General features: G+C 40.6%; 1 protein-coding gene across 2 annotated transcripts in view; it reads right to left on the bottom strand.

Annotated features, from left to right (window-relative positions):
- LOC137623267 (A-kinase anchor protein 200-like) overlaps positions 1–19,871 on the bottom strand; it is an 83,965-nt gene that overhangs the window by 47,984 nt on the left and 16,110 nt on the right. For both annotated transcript variants that reach the window (XM_068354030.1, XM_068354029.1), the window contains one exon: positions 9,495–9,657. In XM_068354030.1, coding sequence (XP_068210131.1) covers positions 9,495–9,657 — 163 coding nt within the window. The remainder of the gene's footprint in view (positions 1–9,494; positions 9,658–19,871) is intronic.

Genomic DNA, 19,871 nt, shown 5'->3' with positions numbered 1-19,871 from the left:
TCTCCCATTTTCGGGGCATCATATTATACCTCCAAGGAGATATGTCATTTGTTACTTCCCTCATTTTATTGCCATCTTGACTATCCCATTGCTGTTGCCATTTATTGCAAACCAATTTCTTGATGTCAGGTAAGAAATCATTACAGGGAATGGGATACCTTCTTGGCAGCAACTCGGATGCAGCCTCCTTAGCCAGTGAATCTGCCTTCTCATTCCCGGACACACCTACATGTGCTGGAACCCAACAAAATTGAACTGTTATACCTCTCCGTCCAATAAGGAAAAGCCATTCTAAAATCTTTAAAACTAGAGGGTTATTAGAATTAAAAACTTCCATAGCTTGAAGGACACTCCTTGCATCACTAAAAATTGTAAAATTACCCTCCTTCTCCAACGCTATTTTCTCAATAGCGGTTAATATCCCATACAGTTCGGCAGTAAATATGGAAGCGGTCAGAGGAAGTGCACCTCTACAATTAAAACCATTACTATGTACTCCAAATCCAACGCCAGCATCAGATTTGGAGCCATCAGTATAGATAAAAGTTGATCCTCTATGTTCTTTAACATGTTCATTAAAAAGAGACCTGGCTTCTATGTCTGACATATTCTTCTTATATCCAATAAAATATTTACAAAAAGATATCTCTGGTAACTTCCATGGAGGCGTTGATGATACCTTGAATGGAAGTACCTTATTTCTAATTATATCCAGACTATTTAATAATCGTTTCACCCGAAAGCCATAAGGTTGAGGAGATTTTGGGTGCAACTCAAAGTATGATGCTTGTCTTACAAGGCTTGCAGTCTGAAAGGCTAGAGAGTCTTTGCAATCTAAACCAATACCGAAGAATGGAAGACATTCGGTAAAGGTCTAGAGGTAACTCTCCAGCATCAACAAGGAGACTTGGGATAGGCGAGGTTTTAAAAGCTCCAGTAGACAATCTAATACCTGCATGATGTATCGAATCTAATATTTTTAACCGGCTTGGGGTGGCTGAAGAATATACCTCACAACCATAACTAATTTTGGAAAAAATCAAGGCCTTGTATAATTTTAAAATAGTATTGCGGTCTGCCCCCCATGATGTATGGGACAATACTTTTAAGATATTCAGAGCTTCAACACATTTAGCTTTTAGCGCTTTTAGGTGAGAAACCCATGTAAGTCTACAGTCAAATATCAAACCTAAAAATTTGGTTTCCGATACACATGGTATCCGTTGATCTTTAATGTATATATCCGGGTCTGGATGTACTCCCCCGATACGACAAAAATGGACAATGGTAGTTTTACTTGTCGAGAACTTAAATCCATTCATGTCAGCCCACTGGATAATTTTATCAATAGAGAGTTGGATTTTTCTCTCAACCATTGCCATTCTAGTGCCAGCAAATGATATTGAGAGATCATCCACAAATAATGTTGAGAGAACATCCTGGGGAATGGCTGAGGATATCCCATTAATTGCTAGTGCAAAAAGGGTTACACTCAGCACACTACCCTGAGGAACTCCTTCTTCCTGGCACTTACTCTCTGATAGAGTTTCCCCCACTCTCACTTGAAAAACTCTACGTGAAAGAAATGCCTGAATAAATAGTGGCAGCTCTCCTCTCAATCCCAATTCATGAATGGTTTTAAGAATACCATATCTCCATGTGGTATCGTATGCCTTTTCAAGGTCAAAAAATACTGTAACATGGTGCTGTTTGGAAGCAAAGGCTTCACACATAGAAGACTCAAGTCGTATCAACACATCAGTCGTTGAGTGCATTTTTCGGAATCCACATTGAATCGGTGATAAAATACCTTTCTTTTCAAGGTACCATATCAGTCTTGCATTGACCATCTTCTCCATGATTTTACATAAACAAGATGCCAATGCAATAGGACGATAGTTTGCTGCTAAAAACTTGTCTTTACCAGGTTTTAAAAAAGCTAAAATAATGGCTAGTTCCCAAACACTTGGGTAACTATGATCATGCCATATTCTATTAATAGTTCTGAAGACCACCATGGGACTGGTCATCGTTTGAATAACCCTGTTGTTTTGGGAATTGAATTGACTCCTGCTGTATGAAGAGTTCCATTCAGTAGGTCTATAGCATCATCAACACTTTCAAACTGTTCTGCTCTCCCTTCGATTTCGCTTAGCTCGGAAAATTTAACCCAGTCTGCCTTGTCTAGATTCCAACGTGGCGATCTTTGCAAAGGCGGACCCTTGTTGGTGTTTATAATGATTGGTGCATGATCACTAGTATGCCAATCATCTAATGTCCTCCAATCAAAATCAAGAAGGCAGTTAGAGCTTGCAATTGAAAGGTCAATGCATGACAAAGTACTGTACCTGTCTGAACATGGCAGTGTGTGGGCTCTCCTGTATTAAGGAGTCCCACATCCTCATTCTCCACAATTGATGAGATAATATTGCACCTTGTGTTGGCCAAAACATCACCCCATAAAGGATGTCTACCATTCATATCTCCCAGTAAGAGAAAAGGTTGAGGGAGTTGTTGAATGACCTCTGCTAAATCATCATATAAAATATTATCATTTGGAGGTAAGTACAGAGAGCATATTGTATATTTTCTCCCTATATCAATTTGTACAACAACTGCCTGCAGGTTTGTACGTATAGACATGGGTATTTGGGGAACATCTCGACGAATGTACATGAGACTTCCGCCATGGCTCCCTGCTTGTTGATTATATGGTGTTCTATAGCTAACATACTCTCGAGGACTAGGAGTGTTAGAATCAAGCATACTTTCCTGTAGACATACAATTATGGGGGATTGCTCGTGAATTAAGAGCTTAAGTTCTTCATATTTCGCCCTCAAACCCTGACAGTTCCATTGCAAAATGGAGGAAAAAACTATGGTTTATTTTTTGGAAGAGCTTTTAGATGAAGTCTTCCCATTAGCAATTTTTAATCTAATGCTATTTCCCGGTGGTTTTATTAGAGAGGGTCTTGATAAATATGGTTTTTTGTTTGTGCTTTTCTTGTTGTCCTTCTGATCCAATTGTTGAGGGGGATGGTGGACCTCAACTTGAATTTCTGATTTATTTAAATTGTCTTCTGGGTGATCAGAAACATCAACAGACAAAAGATCATATTTATTTGATGTCATAACTCTAATATTTCTTATGGAAGGGGGTGAGAGAGATGGAGGTCTCTCTCTTTTCCTATTTATAGGTGATGAGGATCTACCAGGTTTTTGCACCTTCCCTACCACAGGTGCACCTGGTAACTTTGTTTCGGGTGGAACCTCCATCAAATCAGGCAAGGACATGACCTGAGAGAGGTTAGTACAATTGCTGGTAATGGGGGATGAAGTTTGTATAGAAGTGGGCAGTGTCGCAGTTTTAATACACAGTGGCAAAGCCTTGGAAGGCAATATGCTTATCTTGTCACGTAAAACTTTACTATCATTAGATGATGTATTTCTTTTCTTGGAATTACTGGCAGCACTATGTGGGTTCGATGACTCCTGTGGTATATTTTCTCTTGATTTCAGTGCCTTTGCATAGCTGTTTGGTTTTTTTCAGTAGTCTTTTGGCATGTCCTACACTTATGTGTTCTACACTGAATTTGTTGAGGGCTGCTTCTTCAAACTTATAAATTTCACAGCTCCTGTCAGTTGACTTATGGTTTGAATTGCAATTCAAACAGCTGGGCTCAAGTGTACACTCTCCATGATAAGGACTGGCATAGATGCTACACATTTTTTCATTTTTACAAACTTTAGAAGGATGTCCAAATTTGAAACATTTGAAGCATTGTAAGGGCTTTTGTTTAAAAGGTCAAACTTTTATTCTTTCATTTTCAATATCGATGTGGAAAGGCACATCAGCATCCTGGAAAGTAAGGATAATCATTGACGTCCCAGGAATCTTATGCACTTTCCACACTGTTAATGGGCACATGGCTAGTATTTCCTCTTCTGTAAATTCATACAGATCTTTATTGAAGACTACTCCCCTTCCGTAACTAAAGTTTAGGTGGGGTTTGACATCTAACATATCCTCATCACTGCTTGTCATAAGGTTAGACAGTATTATTGATTGCGTGTATGATTTTGCATGGATTAGGAAGCTATTTTTCCCAAAGCGAGATATATCACCTGGTGCAATGGTTCCTACCTTTTTCTGAATTAGTTTGCTAATTTTAAAATAATTCCCATTACTCCCTTTAGGCTCAGCAACAAGCCACATTGGTGGTTTTGGCTTTCTTTGGGGGAGCATAGTTAAATCGATATCTTTGTCAAACCAGTCAGCAGGTCTATATACATCCAAACTGTTTGGTATCTTATCACATAGGGCACCCATGACATTTAAGTTATTAATTTTGATATCATTGATGTTACATATTGCGTTGAATGCTTCTTCATGATTGTTATAAGTTATCCATGAATGCCATTTTTCATTTTCAAGTTTCATTCTAATTTCTTTTATCACTCCATAGCATCTAAATGCTTTATATATCATATCATAATCAGTATTTATTGGAATTTGGGTAACATGAAGGATTCGGAGTTTCCGTTTGTTACCCGACTTAATTGGGTTTAAAACATGAGTAGAGGGGTCCTTTTTTGTTCCTTGGTCGTCAACAGAATTTTCCTTAATTGAATTAGCAGAGGTCGTCAACAGTGCCGGGGGAGAGTCAGCGTATCCAGGGGATGGGGGTTCGTTACTTAAAGAATCCATTAGACGAGAGAGAGAGAAAAGGGTTAGTTTGATGTACCTGCTCGAGAATGTTAGGCCATCACACATCAGAAAGGAAATTTGCACTCTCCACTATCGGCACAATGAGAGTATACTTCCCAGATGGTCCACTCCATACCCTACCCGAAGGATAGCATCAAAACAGATATACTGTAGAGGCACAGGTGTAAGCTGAACCCGCCTGTTAGGACTGAGACCAAGAAATTATGGAATCATCCTCCCCATATCTGTAATGACGGGCTTCCGGCCAAAAGCCAAGAGTCCTACCCCAAGCATCGGATCCCCCTGGATTCCGAAGACCCAACACTTGAGAATAGTTCCGCCAAAAAGGTCCAAACCATCTTCGGGATGGCTGAAATCATCCAATACTCTCACATATAGCTTTGAGTGCAAACACCTCTCAACCGTGACACCTCCTCCCACTCATCAAAGCAGGCAGCAATAAAGGATGTATGAACATCCCCGCCGGGGCTACAATAGATGTAGAAACATCCAAGCCATAGGGAAAAAAAAAAATATATACATGTACATAATATATACACATATAGCCTATAATGAGGGAAATTTTTCTCATAGAGTTTGGAAAGCAAGACGAAAGAAAGTTCATGAAATTAGGATAAGGTCAAAGTAATATTGAGAAAAAGAAAAAGGTGAAAGAGAGAAATTTAGATTCAAACTGGGGGAGCAATTTCCCCAAGTTCGAGAGCCCTCTTGCCCGTCACCAAGTTTCAGCACGGGAATAGAATGCCGTGCTGAAGCTCAGTGACTTCATCAAGGCATTCTCTCATTAAGAGGGTAAACAAAGTAGAATGAAAGAATCAAAACACTTCTTAGAATAGATTGATCACCGAATATCTTGAAAGAATTTCTCAATAAACCAATTTTTTGTGCAATTGAAGAAGGCACAGACCTAATATGTTTCTCAAAAGTAAATTTGCTGTCGAGAATCACACTTAAAATTTTCATTCAAAGAAACATTATTAATACTGAGGTCCTTGACCTACTTACAATCATACTATGAGTTTTGTTAGGATTCAACTTCATACCCCATAATTTGCACCATGCAGTCATTTTAGCTAGATCTCTATTAAGGGATTCACCAAACCCAGATCTACATTCAGGGGATGGAATTGATGCAAAGCGAGTAGCATCATCTGCATTTGCAACAAGCTTGTTTTCTAGGCCAAACCACATGTTATGTGTATTTAGTATGAAAAATAATGGGCCAAGAACACTACCCTGTGGATCACCAGATATCACATTCCTATACTTACTATGGTGCCCATCAACAACAACTCTTTGAGATCTATTACTTAAAAAATCAATAATAATGCTAAGAAACGACCCACCCACTCCCAACTGGCTGAGTTTGAAAACAAGGGCCTCATGATTAACACGGTCAAAGGCAGCACTAAAATCAAGGCCAATCATACGAACTTCCTGTCCACAATCAAGGGCTTTCTGTACAGCATTGGTGATTGTAAGAAGGTCATCACATGCTCCAAGGCCTTTACGAAAACCAAATTACAAACTAGGGAATAGATGATTACCTTCAGCAAACCTATTAAGTAGCTCTGGACATTGAAAGACAAATTACAGTCAAGAGATATGCTTAGACCACAAACTTTACACAATATCAGGGCAGCAGAGTTGTTATCCATGTTTATTTGAATATCACCCAAGTTTCTTAAGCTGTCTTTTTTTTCAAACCCCCATAAACTCAGTTCTATTTTAATTTAATTTCAGTTGTTTAATTGTCATCCCTTCCCGAACACTGACAAGAATTTGGTTTAGAGTTTCAGTAGTGTCCATATTATTTATGAAGAAGTAAAATTGTGTATCATCTGCAAATAGTTTGAACGTCACTCCATGCCTCTGTAGTATAGATACAGAATAAGATTGGGCCCAGTACACTCCTATGAAGAGTATGTATCCTCTGTTTAAAAGTTCATATGATGAATAAGAGTTTCCATTTTGCACACAGTAATTTCTGTTGACTAAGTAGTCTTTTAGGTATTTAAAAGCTTGAACTTCAATACCGATGGACCGTATTACGTGGAAATTAACTTGTGGCATGTCTCCTGGAACCAATTAATGACATAGTGCATGGTATTAGTGTATCCCTTCAATCACAATTCCGGAGGGAGGGAGATGCATGACTCTTAAGATGGTAATGCCACTAATGTATAGAAGAAAGATAAGATACGAAGATAATCCTCTTTGACAAATATGAAGCATCAAAGTAAAACATTTTGTGTTATTCAATGATGGTAAAACAACAATCTATAGTCCAGGTAAACAGTAAAAAGAGGACAAAACTTTCAGCAACAACATGAGGCTTGAATGCATTTCTCCTATATAACAAAAAATTATGAGGATGATGGAGAAAAAGGCACCATTAGATCCCTTTATAAAGAAAACACATATTGCAATATACAGTACTTAATGGCCACAACAAAAACATGACAAAATATTTATGGGTGACATCCTGTCAAGTAAAATTTGGTAAAAATAAAAGTTAAGCATAGAGAAAGGAGATAGATTCCACATGGTAGGCCTTATCTTCAACTGAGACAAAAAAAAAAGGAGGAAAAAAAGGAAGAACTGAATTTTAATAAAACTTATTTCTATATGCATCAAATGTTTATATTGATTCTCCAAAACCTCAGTTTATTGTAATTTACCCATAAAATTTACATAAATATTCCAATTTTCCTTACTTTCAATGGGCATGCCTCTATTAAAGTAATGAGACACTAGCATTTAATGGCAAGAAGGACCTTTGATATTTCAGTTTCCAAGTCCACTGTTGTCTTTAATGGTAAGTGAAATGGAAAAATTGTGGTAGACTATTAGTCTTAAAATAAGGTTTGCTCTGATGAAAGGCAAATGAGACAAATCTTATGCTCCCAAAGTTTATTATGACCATCACCTCATGGCTGCTACAAACTCTAAATTTTAGAATGGTGCATGTAAGTCACAAAACCAACCGTATCTCCAATATGACAAGTGAGGAAAGTAAGTTACTCCAACCACAACCCTACACAGGAGAAAATATCTCATATTTTTCTAATATATCTCTAACTTATACTGATCATGAAAACACTGGTGATTGGACTTGGTCACTTTTCTATCATATTTTCCCTGCTTTTAATGTGTCATAGATGAGTCTTTCGACTCTGGTATTGCCATGCTTTATGACTTGATGGAGACAGATGAGGTTGGGGTTCTTCAAATTGAACAGGACCAACCTCAAATTCCCGATTCAGGTTACGAAAGATACATAGCATTGTACAAAACATGACTAATATGACTTGTATACCAACAGCTGTAGTGAATAGCTGCTGCTTTTACCTCTATTTCTACCCTCAATTATGCTGTCATTTCCCTGTATCTATTCCACATTTCAAAATTCTTTTGTACTTCACCTTTCAACTCGTTTTGTTATTGAAGAGTATAACCGTGTTGCTAAAATTAGTACAAGTTGCGTAAGAAGAAAATAAAATAAACTTAGGAATAGGCTCTATATAGCCTATGACTTAATTTTATTAGAGCTGTGCTCCTTCAAAACCCCTACTGAATTGTAGGCCTACACTAGGCAAAACTTGATTAGTTAGTCTAGGGTTCTCAAGTCTTCTCTGGTTTTCTCCTGAACTAAAGACAAACAAAGCAAAATAGTAAAGGCATATACTAAACATTAATTTACTGTAGGTTTGAAAAATAAAGCAGTCAGCTATTAGCTGAAATAGCTGTTTAAAGGAGAAACATAAGTGATCAACCTTCCTCCATACAAATAAAAAACAAAATACAATCCAACACTTAGTATATTTCACAAAGTCAGACATAATTCATAAACACATTACTATTCAATTGTTCATATATGACCTACTGTCATTGTCATTTATAGCAATTCCAGAAGAAAACATCCCAGTCAAAAGCTTAAAAACTAAAACCAAATTTGAATTGCACAGCAAAACATAAAAAACCAATAACTATACAAACAACAATAGAATTGAAAGGCAAGAAACTATGACGCATCATCAACTAGATAGTTAACATCAACCGCCAGAAGGAAAGGCCTTTTGCAAAGAGAGAAAACAGGATTTTTTTATTTTGGGGTAGATGTCGTCACTTAAACAGCCACAAGGGAGAAGTAATATGAACATCAGGGAAGATTTATATATATTAAGAAAGTCATTCATGCTCATATTACTTTGAAGGGTGTAGCCAAGCACCAGCAACCTAATCTAGAATACTGACACATTGTAAAAAAAAAAAAATACACAGAAAAATTACACAAAATAATAATGATATTACATGTGATGAATTGAATAATGAAAAACTCTGACACAATGGTGAAATACACAAAAATAAGCTTAATCCTGGAAGAGTGACAGAATTGCAATGCGGAAACTAAATCTACTCAAGCTGTTAGGGGTCAAAAGAAGGTCTAGGCTTGCCATGAAGCAAGGATTCTCATTAGTAAATGTGGGATAATTATGATTTTAGGTAGCGGAAAGCCAAAATGAGTATGCAGTACAGAATTTTACAATTCATTTGCAAATCTAAAGCAATTTTTTTTTTTTTGATATAGCAAAGCCTTTCTAGTGAAGAATTGGACAAATAATGTAAAACTCTAAAAAAAGACTTCTGAATTCCTCCTGAAATGGTTCATGTATCAAAATTCTATGTAACAGAGCTCCAACAGAATTCTTTAATTCCCACTTAGTGGCAATCCAAAGAACAAATGAAGATCACGGACACTAACCTTCTTCTGGCGTAGCCTTTCAGTTCTTGCCTCAAGTAATTCGTATTCCCTTTTTACAGAGTCAACCTGAGATAATAGGAGGGTTACCCTCTGGGTGGACTCAATCTCATCTTGTACCAATTCTTGATGCAAAGTTTTAATCTTGGATCTTAACTGCTCATGCCTAATAAAAGACAAGTACTTGATAATGTCCAAAATTCTTAAAGAGCCTTAAATTTAACGCACCACAAGTGAAGAATAACTAGTTCAGTCATACTGTTTGCAGTGGAGGTTTCAGACAGCATACAACAGAACAGCATATGTACTGTATACTAAATATTTTCATCACTTGAAGCAAACAATAACTATTGATTTTCTCAACAATTACAAGTTAAAAAAAATTGGGATATCCATAATTAAAGATTTCTTTATATAGAAATGGTTTCATAAATCAATATTTGCAATATTTTTTTCTAGTTTTATGGCATATATTAGAATTGATTCTAAAGAATGATAGCCAAGGCTAACTAATTAATCAAACAAATAAATCATTTATTGTTTAAAACGTACATTTATAATATCATGAAGAACATTTATCTAGTTTGTTCGGTAAATGAATAAGACAATCATGATAAGCATGGGGAATATGAAAAAACTGGTTAATTTTAAGATAATGATTCGGTCTTAGAGACTTTGTTTCTCTTCTTGTACTTTAGTTTTAAGGAACAAGTTTTGAAGACTTCCACAACTTAGCTAATAAGGCATATTTAGTTTGCCTGCTCTAAGAGCCGAGCAGATGCGGGATCTCGCTCACAAATACAACTGCCATAGTTACCCTCAAGAATACAGTACGGTATTAGCCATGCGACTTGCAAGCTAGTATCAAAATAATAGATTTCAATATAAAAATGCTGTATTTTTAAGGGTACATTTCTTAAAAGGAATAAGAGCCTAAACAAGATATAATGTGCTTACCTATGTGTTTTACATTGATTTTATATACTGTATACTTCCCCATAAAAAATGGGCTTTCAATCCTAAAATTCACCTCTAAATATTTGGGTCTATCTTATACTAACATTCTAAAAATCAAACCTGGAATTGTCTGTGATGCTTATCATTAGACTAGTATTTATCTTAATGAAATTCTTTGTAGAGAGTTGCAGTGCTAAAATTTTTCACATTATAAAAAATATGAAATTACACAAGAAAAGTACATCCAATATGTACTAATGTAGGCAATTTCAAGAAGCTCTTATTATTTTTAGAATTTTGGCAAATATTAAAAAAAAAAAAAAAAAGTAGTGTTTTGCGTTATAGCGCTTTAAATTTTTCAGTATCATGTAGAAAAAAATGCGTGAAATTTTCAGTACAACATACTTTGGTGATTTATTTCATAAATGGTGTTATTCTTACACATTTTTATCATACTATAATGATTCTATAGATGAAAAATATTTTTGTAATTCTAATATTTACTACAGATTTTTGGGCTCGAGCCATGTCGTCCTGATGGAAGTTCCTTCCGGCAGCTTCCTATTGTATGATATTTCTGTGAGTGATATTACAAGAGAATTACCGTCAGGTATCACAGGGTTCTAACCCCCGGAACGACTATCCTAAGATATCATGTATAATCAGGGACGTATCCGTAGATAACCATAGATATCTGCACCCCAAACAGACTTGACCCTAATATTTACTGCAGTTTATTGCTACCAACTCACTCTGATTACGTGTTCAGATCCACCACCGTCTACCTAGTAAGATTATGATGGTCCCTTTTCCTCTTCTTGGTCACTATTAGGATCATGCTAAGTCTCTCCCAAGTGGGAGCTTGCCTGTTCGGATTTTTGGTCTTCAGGTAATCATCATACCTCAAACACCTGGGAGGGACAGAAGGTGGAGGATGTTTAGGTAGGTTAGATCTCCTAATGTCCACTGGGGCATCACCCCCTTGTAAGGATTCCACAGGATGGTAGGAATCCCTGGCAAGGGAACTTTAGGTTGGGGATTGGCTGTAACTCCAACCACTTGCCTCACTGTCTGCACTAGGTCTTTGAACTACACTGTATCTTTTGAAAACTAGGTTCCCGGAATTGCTCCCTGCACCTGTTTCCGATACTTAGGTAGCGTGCCTTGGAAAGGAAGGGGACAAGAGGTCCTCGGCTCGCTATCGAAATCCTGCTCCTGCTTTTTATGCCAACAAGAGCTATCAACCTGTTCAGATCGATGGGTTTGTCCTGCCTGTTCAGGTGAGGAAAAAGCAACATGTGTGTGCTGGTAATGCAAGGACTAATCACATGCTCTTGCATGCGCAATTTGAGCAATCCTGACAGGTAAGGAGAATTCTTCTACTGCGCACCAGCGAGGCAAAGGCTGGTAGTGTGTGCTGACTTGCGCACTCTTTCCAGCTCGCTCAGCTGGAAGCAAGCGCTCGCGAAGTGAGAACTGGAACTGCGCGCTGGCTGCGCGGTCCTTGTACCAGTGCGTAGCAAGATGAAAAGATAAGAGCTCGCCCTCGCCTTACAACAGGTGTTCGAAGTACGTAAGTTATCAAACTCGCGACCAGGAGCATTGCGTTTATCCGACTCTAGTGAATAAGCTCTTCTTGTCTCCTCACTAGGATGCAAAGCGCACAACAATGTATGTGACTTATCCACAGGTGACTGGTCTGTGTGTTCCCTTACAAGAGCGTCTAGGAGAGGAGCTCTCCCACTCGCCAAGTTTAATGAAGGAAATGGGCATGCTGTCTTCCTTTCCCCATAAGGCGAGGGAGGACAGGGAGCTGGGCGCTTGGTGGATCCTACCCCTTCGAGGTGGAAACCTTAGGCGAGGTCTCCCCAGTGTCCTGCCTACCATAGTGCAAAGAACTACGCTATGCCATACAAGCGCGATGACGAGGAGGAAGAAAAGATGGCAACAGTTTCCCATCCTCATCATCCAGTTCTCAAAAGCTATGCTCCAATGAACTAGAGTGGGGCAAAGACAAACCTAACGCTCTTCGGTGGAACCTCCCAGGCCCCCAAGGAGATCACTCAGGAGAAGACCTTCTCTACCGCAGACGGTAGGGAGGATCAACCACTTTCATCCAGACATTGCATCACCTCGCGAGCAAGGAGATAGACGAACAGGAGTTGGTGGGGGGGTTGTCTTCCCTCGGAAGAGTAGACTGTCCAGCACCAAGAGGCGGACCTCCAGGCTACTCACTTTGCTTCATTTCCGGTAGAGGGAACTCAGCCATAAAATCCCCTCAGTGAACTGCCTTCGTACGTAGATGAAGCTAGTTCCTGAGATCGCAGGATCTCTTGACAAATCACCCCAAGGATTGCCCATCCTCAGCTGCTCTCGCCCAGCCGCCTGGGCATGGTGAATGTCGGTATGAGCAGGAGAGGAAGCATCTGCGCTTGAGTGTGCAAGCACGCCCAATCGCAAGATTTCTTGTAACTTTTCCTTAGACGGAGGACCTGTCAGCCCCAAAGAAGGCCACAAAAGACGAACAGCATGAAAGGTTGTCCCGGTGTTACCAGAGCACCGCTAGTACTCGACCGACCATAAGGGGAAGCCAATTCAGCAGAATCAGAATGGTGAGATCGAACCAAAGGAGAAAGATGGCGAGATTTCTTTCCTTTCAAGGTTGACCTCAACGAGGAAGAATCTCTTCAAGTCTTCGTTTTCCAGTGTCTACCAAATCTTAACCACAGGGAGGGCGGCCACTTCCTACACTCAGCACAAGGAGACTCCTACATAAAAGAGTGACTTCTCCACACAGGGCAGAGACAGTGAGGATCAGTCTCCTTCGCCAACATGAAGGTGCCGCAACGGTGCCCTTCGGTGTCCAAAAAAAACTTGCACGGTTTAGATCCTCACAGACACTCACACCTGAAAAAGGAAAGTTAAGAAAGTTTTAGCTTAAGGCCAGTTGGTAACGGGTGTGAGACGTGTCTGCACTCCACCAAACCAAATTAGAAAGTGACGGTTAGTTGCTAATGCTGGTGTGATTGGGGGCTAGCGTACCCCCCTCCTCCCCACCGTTAACTAGTGGAGGGTAATCAAACCACGTAGTTAAAAGCTTTATTAGCTAGTTTCAGCTTCGCCGAAATAAATACTCATACGTAAAGAGTGAATGGTTTGCATTGTATGTAGTACTGGAAAAAATATATATTAGCAGATAAGGATGTACAGGCTTCAGTTTTTTTTTTTTTTTTGTAAAGAATGGTTGAAATTATTTGAGTATGCATAAGAATGGTCTTTTAGCAATCATTTTCCTCAACACTGGGGAACATAAAGACCTAATTATCATATTTCAAGGTTATTTGCTAAACTGTGGTGAGCCCCTTCCCTCCAATCCAGAAAAATATACAATATATGTACCAAATGGTCACAAATGAGTAAGATGTGTAGCATAATATAGTCTTGTCTTTGTATTTTCTGGCTAAATTTTACATTTTAGTCATATTTAGTTATTGTTTCTGACATTTTATGCATCTTTCAACATAACCATAACATAAAAAAATTTAAATATATGAATGAGCAGACAGCAATAGAAATACAATGAATATAACTTAGAAAAATGTGCAGAAAAAGTTTACTTACGATACTATCGAGACAAGGAAAACCGAGACTTTCCATGACTGATTAGAGAGAATTGTTAATGGGAAACTGCCAAATATCTTTCCCTCAAATTCTTGAAGAAAGAGTAAATGGATACCTGTAGGTGCTCTGGTTAGAAATGGGTTGCATAAGGGACCTGATGCACTTGCAAAAATGAAGTATAAGTAAAGGAGGTTTTAGGGATAAAATGAATTGTTTTCATTAAAAATGATATTTTAATTATAAAATAAATTTTTGAATACAGTATACTTACCCGGTGAATATATAATAGCTGCTGCTCCAGCGGCTCGACAGAAAACACACACAAAAACTCGCGAGCGATCGCTATGAAGGTTGCGGGTGTGCCCACCAGCGCCAACTATCGGCCAGATACCGCATATACATGTAAACAGACCCAATTTTTTCTCATCCCGCTGGGTCTCTATCGGGGAGGAAGGGGGGGCCTTTAATTTATATATTCACCGGGTAAGTATATTCAAAAATTTATTTTATAATTAAAATATCATTTTTAAATATTTAACTTAGCCGGTGAATATATAATAGCTGATTCACACCCATAGTGGTGGGTAGAGACCAGAGTTAATTAAGTTTACAGTGTATATGCTTAGAGTTTTTGACAGTTATATCATAACAAAACCCAAATATATAAAGGTACCTGGTAAGGAAGTTGACTTAGACGATTACTCTGCCTTATTAGTCTGTCTTCCTCACGAAGCCCAGCGATCCTCTTAGGATGCTGAAAGACTCCCAGGAGCTGAAGTATTAAGGGCTGCAACCCATACAACAGGACCTCATCAAACCCCTAATCTGGGCGCTCTCAAGAAATGACTTTGACCACCCGCCAAATCAACCAGGATGCGAAAGGCTTCTTAGCCTTCCGTACAACCAAAAAAATAATATTAAAAACATTTCAAGAGACAGATTAAAAAGGATATTGGAATTAGGGTAATGTAATGGTAGAACCCTCACCCACTACTGCACTCGCTGCAACGAATGGACCCAATGTGTAGCAGTCCTCGTAAAGAGTCTGGACATCTTTTAAGTAAAATGACGCGAACACTGACTTGCTTCTCCAAAAAGTCGCGTCCATAATACTTTGCAGAGATTTATTTTGCTTAAAGGCCACGGAGGTTGCTATAGCTCTACCTTCGTGCGTCTTAACCTTAAGCAAACATCGGTCTTTCTCATTCAAGTGAGAATGAGCTTCTCGTATTAAAAATCTGATAAAAAAAGACAAAGCATTCTTTGACATAGGCAATGATGGTTTCTTAACTGAGCACCATAATGCCTCAGATTTACCTCGTAATGACTTAGTACGAGCTAAATAGGACATAATACTCTTTCCAGTTCGTTGCCTACGATCTCTGATAAGCAAGGAATATCAAAAGATTTAGGCCAAGGACAAGAAGGCACTTCATTTTTGGCCAGGAAACCAAGTTGAAGTGAACAAGTGGCTTTTTCTGTAGAAAAGCCGATGTTCTTACTGAAGGCATGAAGTTCACTGACCCTTTTAGCCGAAGCCAAGCACACTAGGAAAAGTGTCTTGAGGGTGAGATCCTTCAGGGAGGCTGAATGTAATGGCTCAAACCTGTCTGACATGAGGAACCTTAGGACCACGTCTAAGTTCCATCTAGGAGTTGCCAAACGACGTTCCTTAGAGGTCTCGAAAGACTTAAGGAGATCTTGGAGATCTTTATTGTTGGAAAGATCTAAGCCTCTATGTCGAAAGACCGAAGCCAACATGCTCCTGTAGCCCTTAATCGTGGGAGCTGAAAGGGAGCGAACCTTTCTCAGATGTAAAAGAAAATCTGCGATTTGGGCTACAGAGGTACTGGACGAGGACACAGATGCTGACTTGCACCAGTCTCGAAAGACTTCCCACTTCGACTGGTATACTCTAATGGTAGAAGCTCTCCTCGCTCTTGCAATCGCACTGGCTGCCTCCTTCGAAAAGCCTCGAGCTCTTGAGAGTCATTCGATAGTCTGAAGGAAGTCAGACAAAGAGCGGGGAGGCTTTGATGGACATTCTTTACGTAGGGCTGACGTAACAGATCTACCCTTAGAGGAAGACTTCTTGGAAAGTCTACCAGCCATTGAAGTACCTCGGTGAACCACTCTCTCGCGGGCCAGAGGGTAGCAACCAACGTCAACCTTGTCCCTTCGTGAGAGGCGAACTTCTGCAGTACCTTGTTGACTATCTTGAATGGTGGTAATGCATATAAGTCCAGAAGAGATCAATCCAGTAGAAACGCGTCTATGTGGATTGCTTCTGTATCTAGGACTGGAGAGCAATAGATTGGTAACCTTTTGGTCAACGAGGAGGCAAAGAGGTCTATGGTGGGTTGACCCCAAGTAGCCCAAAGACTCTTGCCCACGTCCTTGTGGAGGGTCCATTCCGTGGGTATCACCTGACCCCTCCGACTGAGACAGTCTGCCAAGACGTTCAAGTCCCCCTGGATGAATCTCGTCAACAGGGAGATGCCTCGATTTCTTGACCATAAGAGAAGGTCCCTTGCGATCTCGAGCAGCGTGAAGGAGTGTGTGCCTCCTTGCTTGGAGATGTACGCCAAAGCTGTGGTGTTGTCTGAGTTGACCTCTACCACTTAGTTTCGAAGAAGCTTTCGAATATCATCAAGGCCAAGTGGACTGCTAATAGCTCCTTGCCATTGATGTGCATGCTCTTCTGACTTGAGGTCCACAGACCCGAGCATTCCCGACCGTCCAGGGTCGCACCCCAACCCAAATCCGACGCGTCTGAGAACAACACGTGGTTTGGGTTCTTGACTGCTAGGGATAGTCCCTCTCTCAGACTGATATTGCTGTCCCACCATTTCAGGCATGCCTTTACTGGTTCGGAGACTGGGAATGATACCGTCTCTAACGTCTTGTCCTAGTTCCAGTGAGAGGCTAGATGGAACCGGAGAGGCAGAAGGTGTAGTCTCCCTAGTGAGACAAACTGCTCCAGGGATGAGAGAGTCCCTACGAGACTGTTCCAACTCCTGACTGAACAAACGTTTTCTTTTCAGCATTAGTTGAACTTCGAGCAGGGCTTGTTCTATTCGGTGGCAGACGGAAAAGCCCGAAAAAACTGGACTGCGAGTCTCCATCCCCAAATATAGAATAATCTGGGATGGGATCAGTTGGGACTTTTAGGTTGACCAAAAATCCCAACTCCCTGGCCAGACTCAACGTCCAATGTAGATCCTGCAGACAGCGTAGACTGGACGATGCTCTGAGAAGATGGAGGGATTTTGCCACATTCCTCATGAGCCTAGTAAACACGAGAGGAGCAGGACTGAGGCCAAAGCACAGGGCTCGAAACTGGTACCCCACATTCCTGTAAACAAACCTCAGAAACGGTTGGGAATCCGGGTGTATAGGAATGTGGAAGTATGCCTCCTGAAGGTCGAGAGAGACCATCCAGTCGCCTTCCATTAATGCTGTCAAGACAGCCTGGTAGACTTCATCGTGAAGTTTGTCTTGACAATGAACACATTGAGCGCACTTGCCTCTTACGTACTCCTGCAGTGAACATGGCTGCCAGATCATTGGAGCCATCCCTGAGGGACTTGTTCCTGCAGAGAACGTGGCTGTCAGATCATTGGAGCCATCCCTGAAAGCCTTGTTTATGCATGACATAATGTACAGCAAAACTTCAAACGCTCGAAAAAAACTCCTAACAGGAGATGGTCTAGCTCTGAAGTCTACCATAAAATCTTGGAGCGTCTCATGGCCAGGCGCCAGGGAGAGTCTATGAGGTTTGAGAAGTCTATCTGGGCAGAGGCAGGAACTCCCAAGCCGAGAACTTCTCCCGTGTCATATCAGACTCTCGCTCTATAAGCCAGCTTAAAAGTAGGGAAAGCAAAGGCTGTCTCCCCAAAACTCCTCCTGGTGATAAACCAGTCGCCTAGCAAACGTAAAGCTCTCTTAGAAGAGCGAGAGAGCACTAGCTTAGAAAACAACGGCTTCGAAGTAGCTAGGCCTAGTGTAAACTCTGACGTTTAGGCGAACGAGGAGCAGCAGTTACAAAATGGTCCGGACAAAGATCCTTAAAAATCAGCATGATTTATTTAAAGTCCAGAGAGGGCTGAGCAGCTTTAGGCTCCTCTCCGTCTGACAGAGTCCTCAAGGGAATATCAGTAGGAGGGGGAACAGCAACTTCCTCATCTGAAGGAACCTTGTCCGACAATAGCCGAGTCTCAAGCAAAGGGAGAGACCTGCTGTGGTGGCAATGCTTGAAAAGCAGAGTCCACACCCACTGGTGCATTAGTAGCGGACTAGGACGTAACGTCATGTAACTGCTTAACAGTCTGTGAACTGTCAACAACAACAGGTGCGTGAGGACGCTCGGCGTCCACTCGAGACTGTTTTGACTGCCTAGTCTGAGCAGTCAAAACAACTCTAGACTGCGGTGGTTGACGCTCAGCGTCAAAACAAGTCAACTCCGATGGTTGGCGAACGTCCTGAACGTCAACAGGAGCATTAGTAAGTGGCCTAACGTCCAAATGCGGCTGAAAATCAACACGAGACCGCATCGAGTGAGGCTCTACATATCGTGACTGACGTGCTTAGCTACGCCAACGTCAACAGGACGCACAAAGGTTCGTTTGGGCGGCTGAAGGCCAGGATCTCGATGAGATAAACGGCTAGGCTCAACGTGAACCTTATCGGCAGAATAGTCCTCCATAAGAGAGGCAAGCTTATTCTGCATGTCTTGCCGTACAACCCATTTAGGATCAACGGGAATGGTTGCGGTAAGAGACGAGGGTAACGTCTGTGACTGCAAAACCTTGCCTACAAAAAGACTCTCGGAGCCTGTGTTACGCTTTTGTTTAGGCGGCGAGCAGTCTTCCGATGACTGCATAGGGTCAGAGCTATCCTAATAGTTAAAACCAGGACGCTGGACCTATCCTGAAAGGACTGACTTTCGCTTAAAGGGCCTCGAAACCTTGTTCCAAGGTTTCTTATGCGAAAAGCCTTCGGATGACGAGGAGAAAATCGTCTATCTCGTCTTATGGTAGGGGCGATCTTGGTGAGATACGCCTGATACCATAGAGGGAACGCCTGTTCGCTGATCAAGGCCTCTCGAACCCATAAGTCGTACGACATTACTTCTCCCCTGGGCTTGGGAGCTTGCAAGAGGTCTCGGACTAGGCGAACGACAGGCACGAACAGACGAACCCTCGGTCGCAACACTGATAACACTTTGCGCAATATCACTTTATCACTACGATTTTCTGTTTTGCCCTTATTTCACTGAGATCGAATTTTTTAAAACAATTCACATTAGGTATGAATAAAACTGATTTCTACCTGAAGCACGCAATTCTACCCTCATCAAAAGGTTATAATTGAGAAATCGGTCGTATAATGTAAGCACATTAATACAAGCAAAAAACAGTAAACATATTTTAAGATAAAAAGATCAGTGGCTGGGAAGGAGACTAAACACTAGTTCATTCAAAACTACGTTTTCAATCTCTCACCGTACAGTGCCTTGGGACGAGAATAAAAACTAAAAACGTTTTATCCTTTCTCCCCGTACAGAGACTAGGGACGAGAGTAAAAAGCTGACTCGAGAACAACGATACTCGCTTGGGACGAGAATAAAGATCGGAACGTTCTCTCTCCTCTCTCTCTCTCCGTCTCTATCTCTCTCTCTCTCTCTCTCTTGATTTCGCACCGAAGAGAAGAGCCCACTTACCTTTCGTCAATAAACAGGTTATTTGACCAAAGGAAAAAACTGAAAGGTTTTTCAATTAAAAAGTTCCTTTAAAATAGTAT

This window comes from Palaemon carinicauda, chromosome 30 (assembly GCF_036898095.1).
Source record: "Palaemon carinicauda isolate YSFRI2023 chromosome 30, ASM3689809v2, whole genome shotgun sequence".
In the NCBI taxonomy this organism is placed as follows: Eukaryota; Metazoa; Arthropoda; class Malacostraca; order Decapoda; family Palaemonidae; genus Palaemon; species Palaemon carinicauda.
This window is presented reverse-complemented; position numbering and strand designations above follow the sequence as displayed.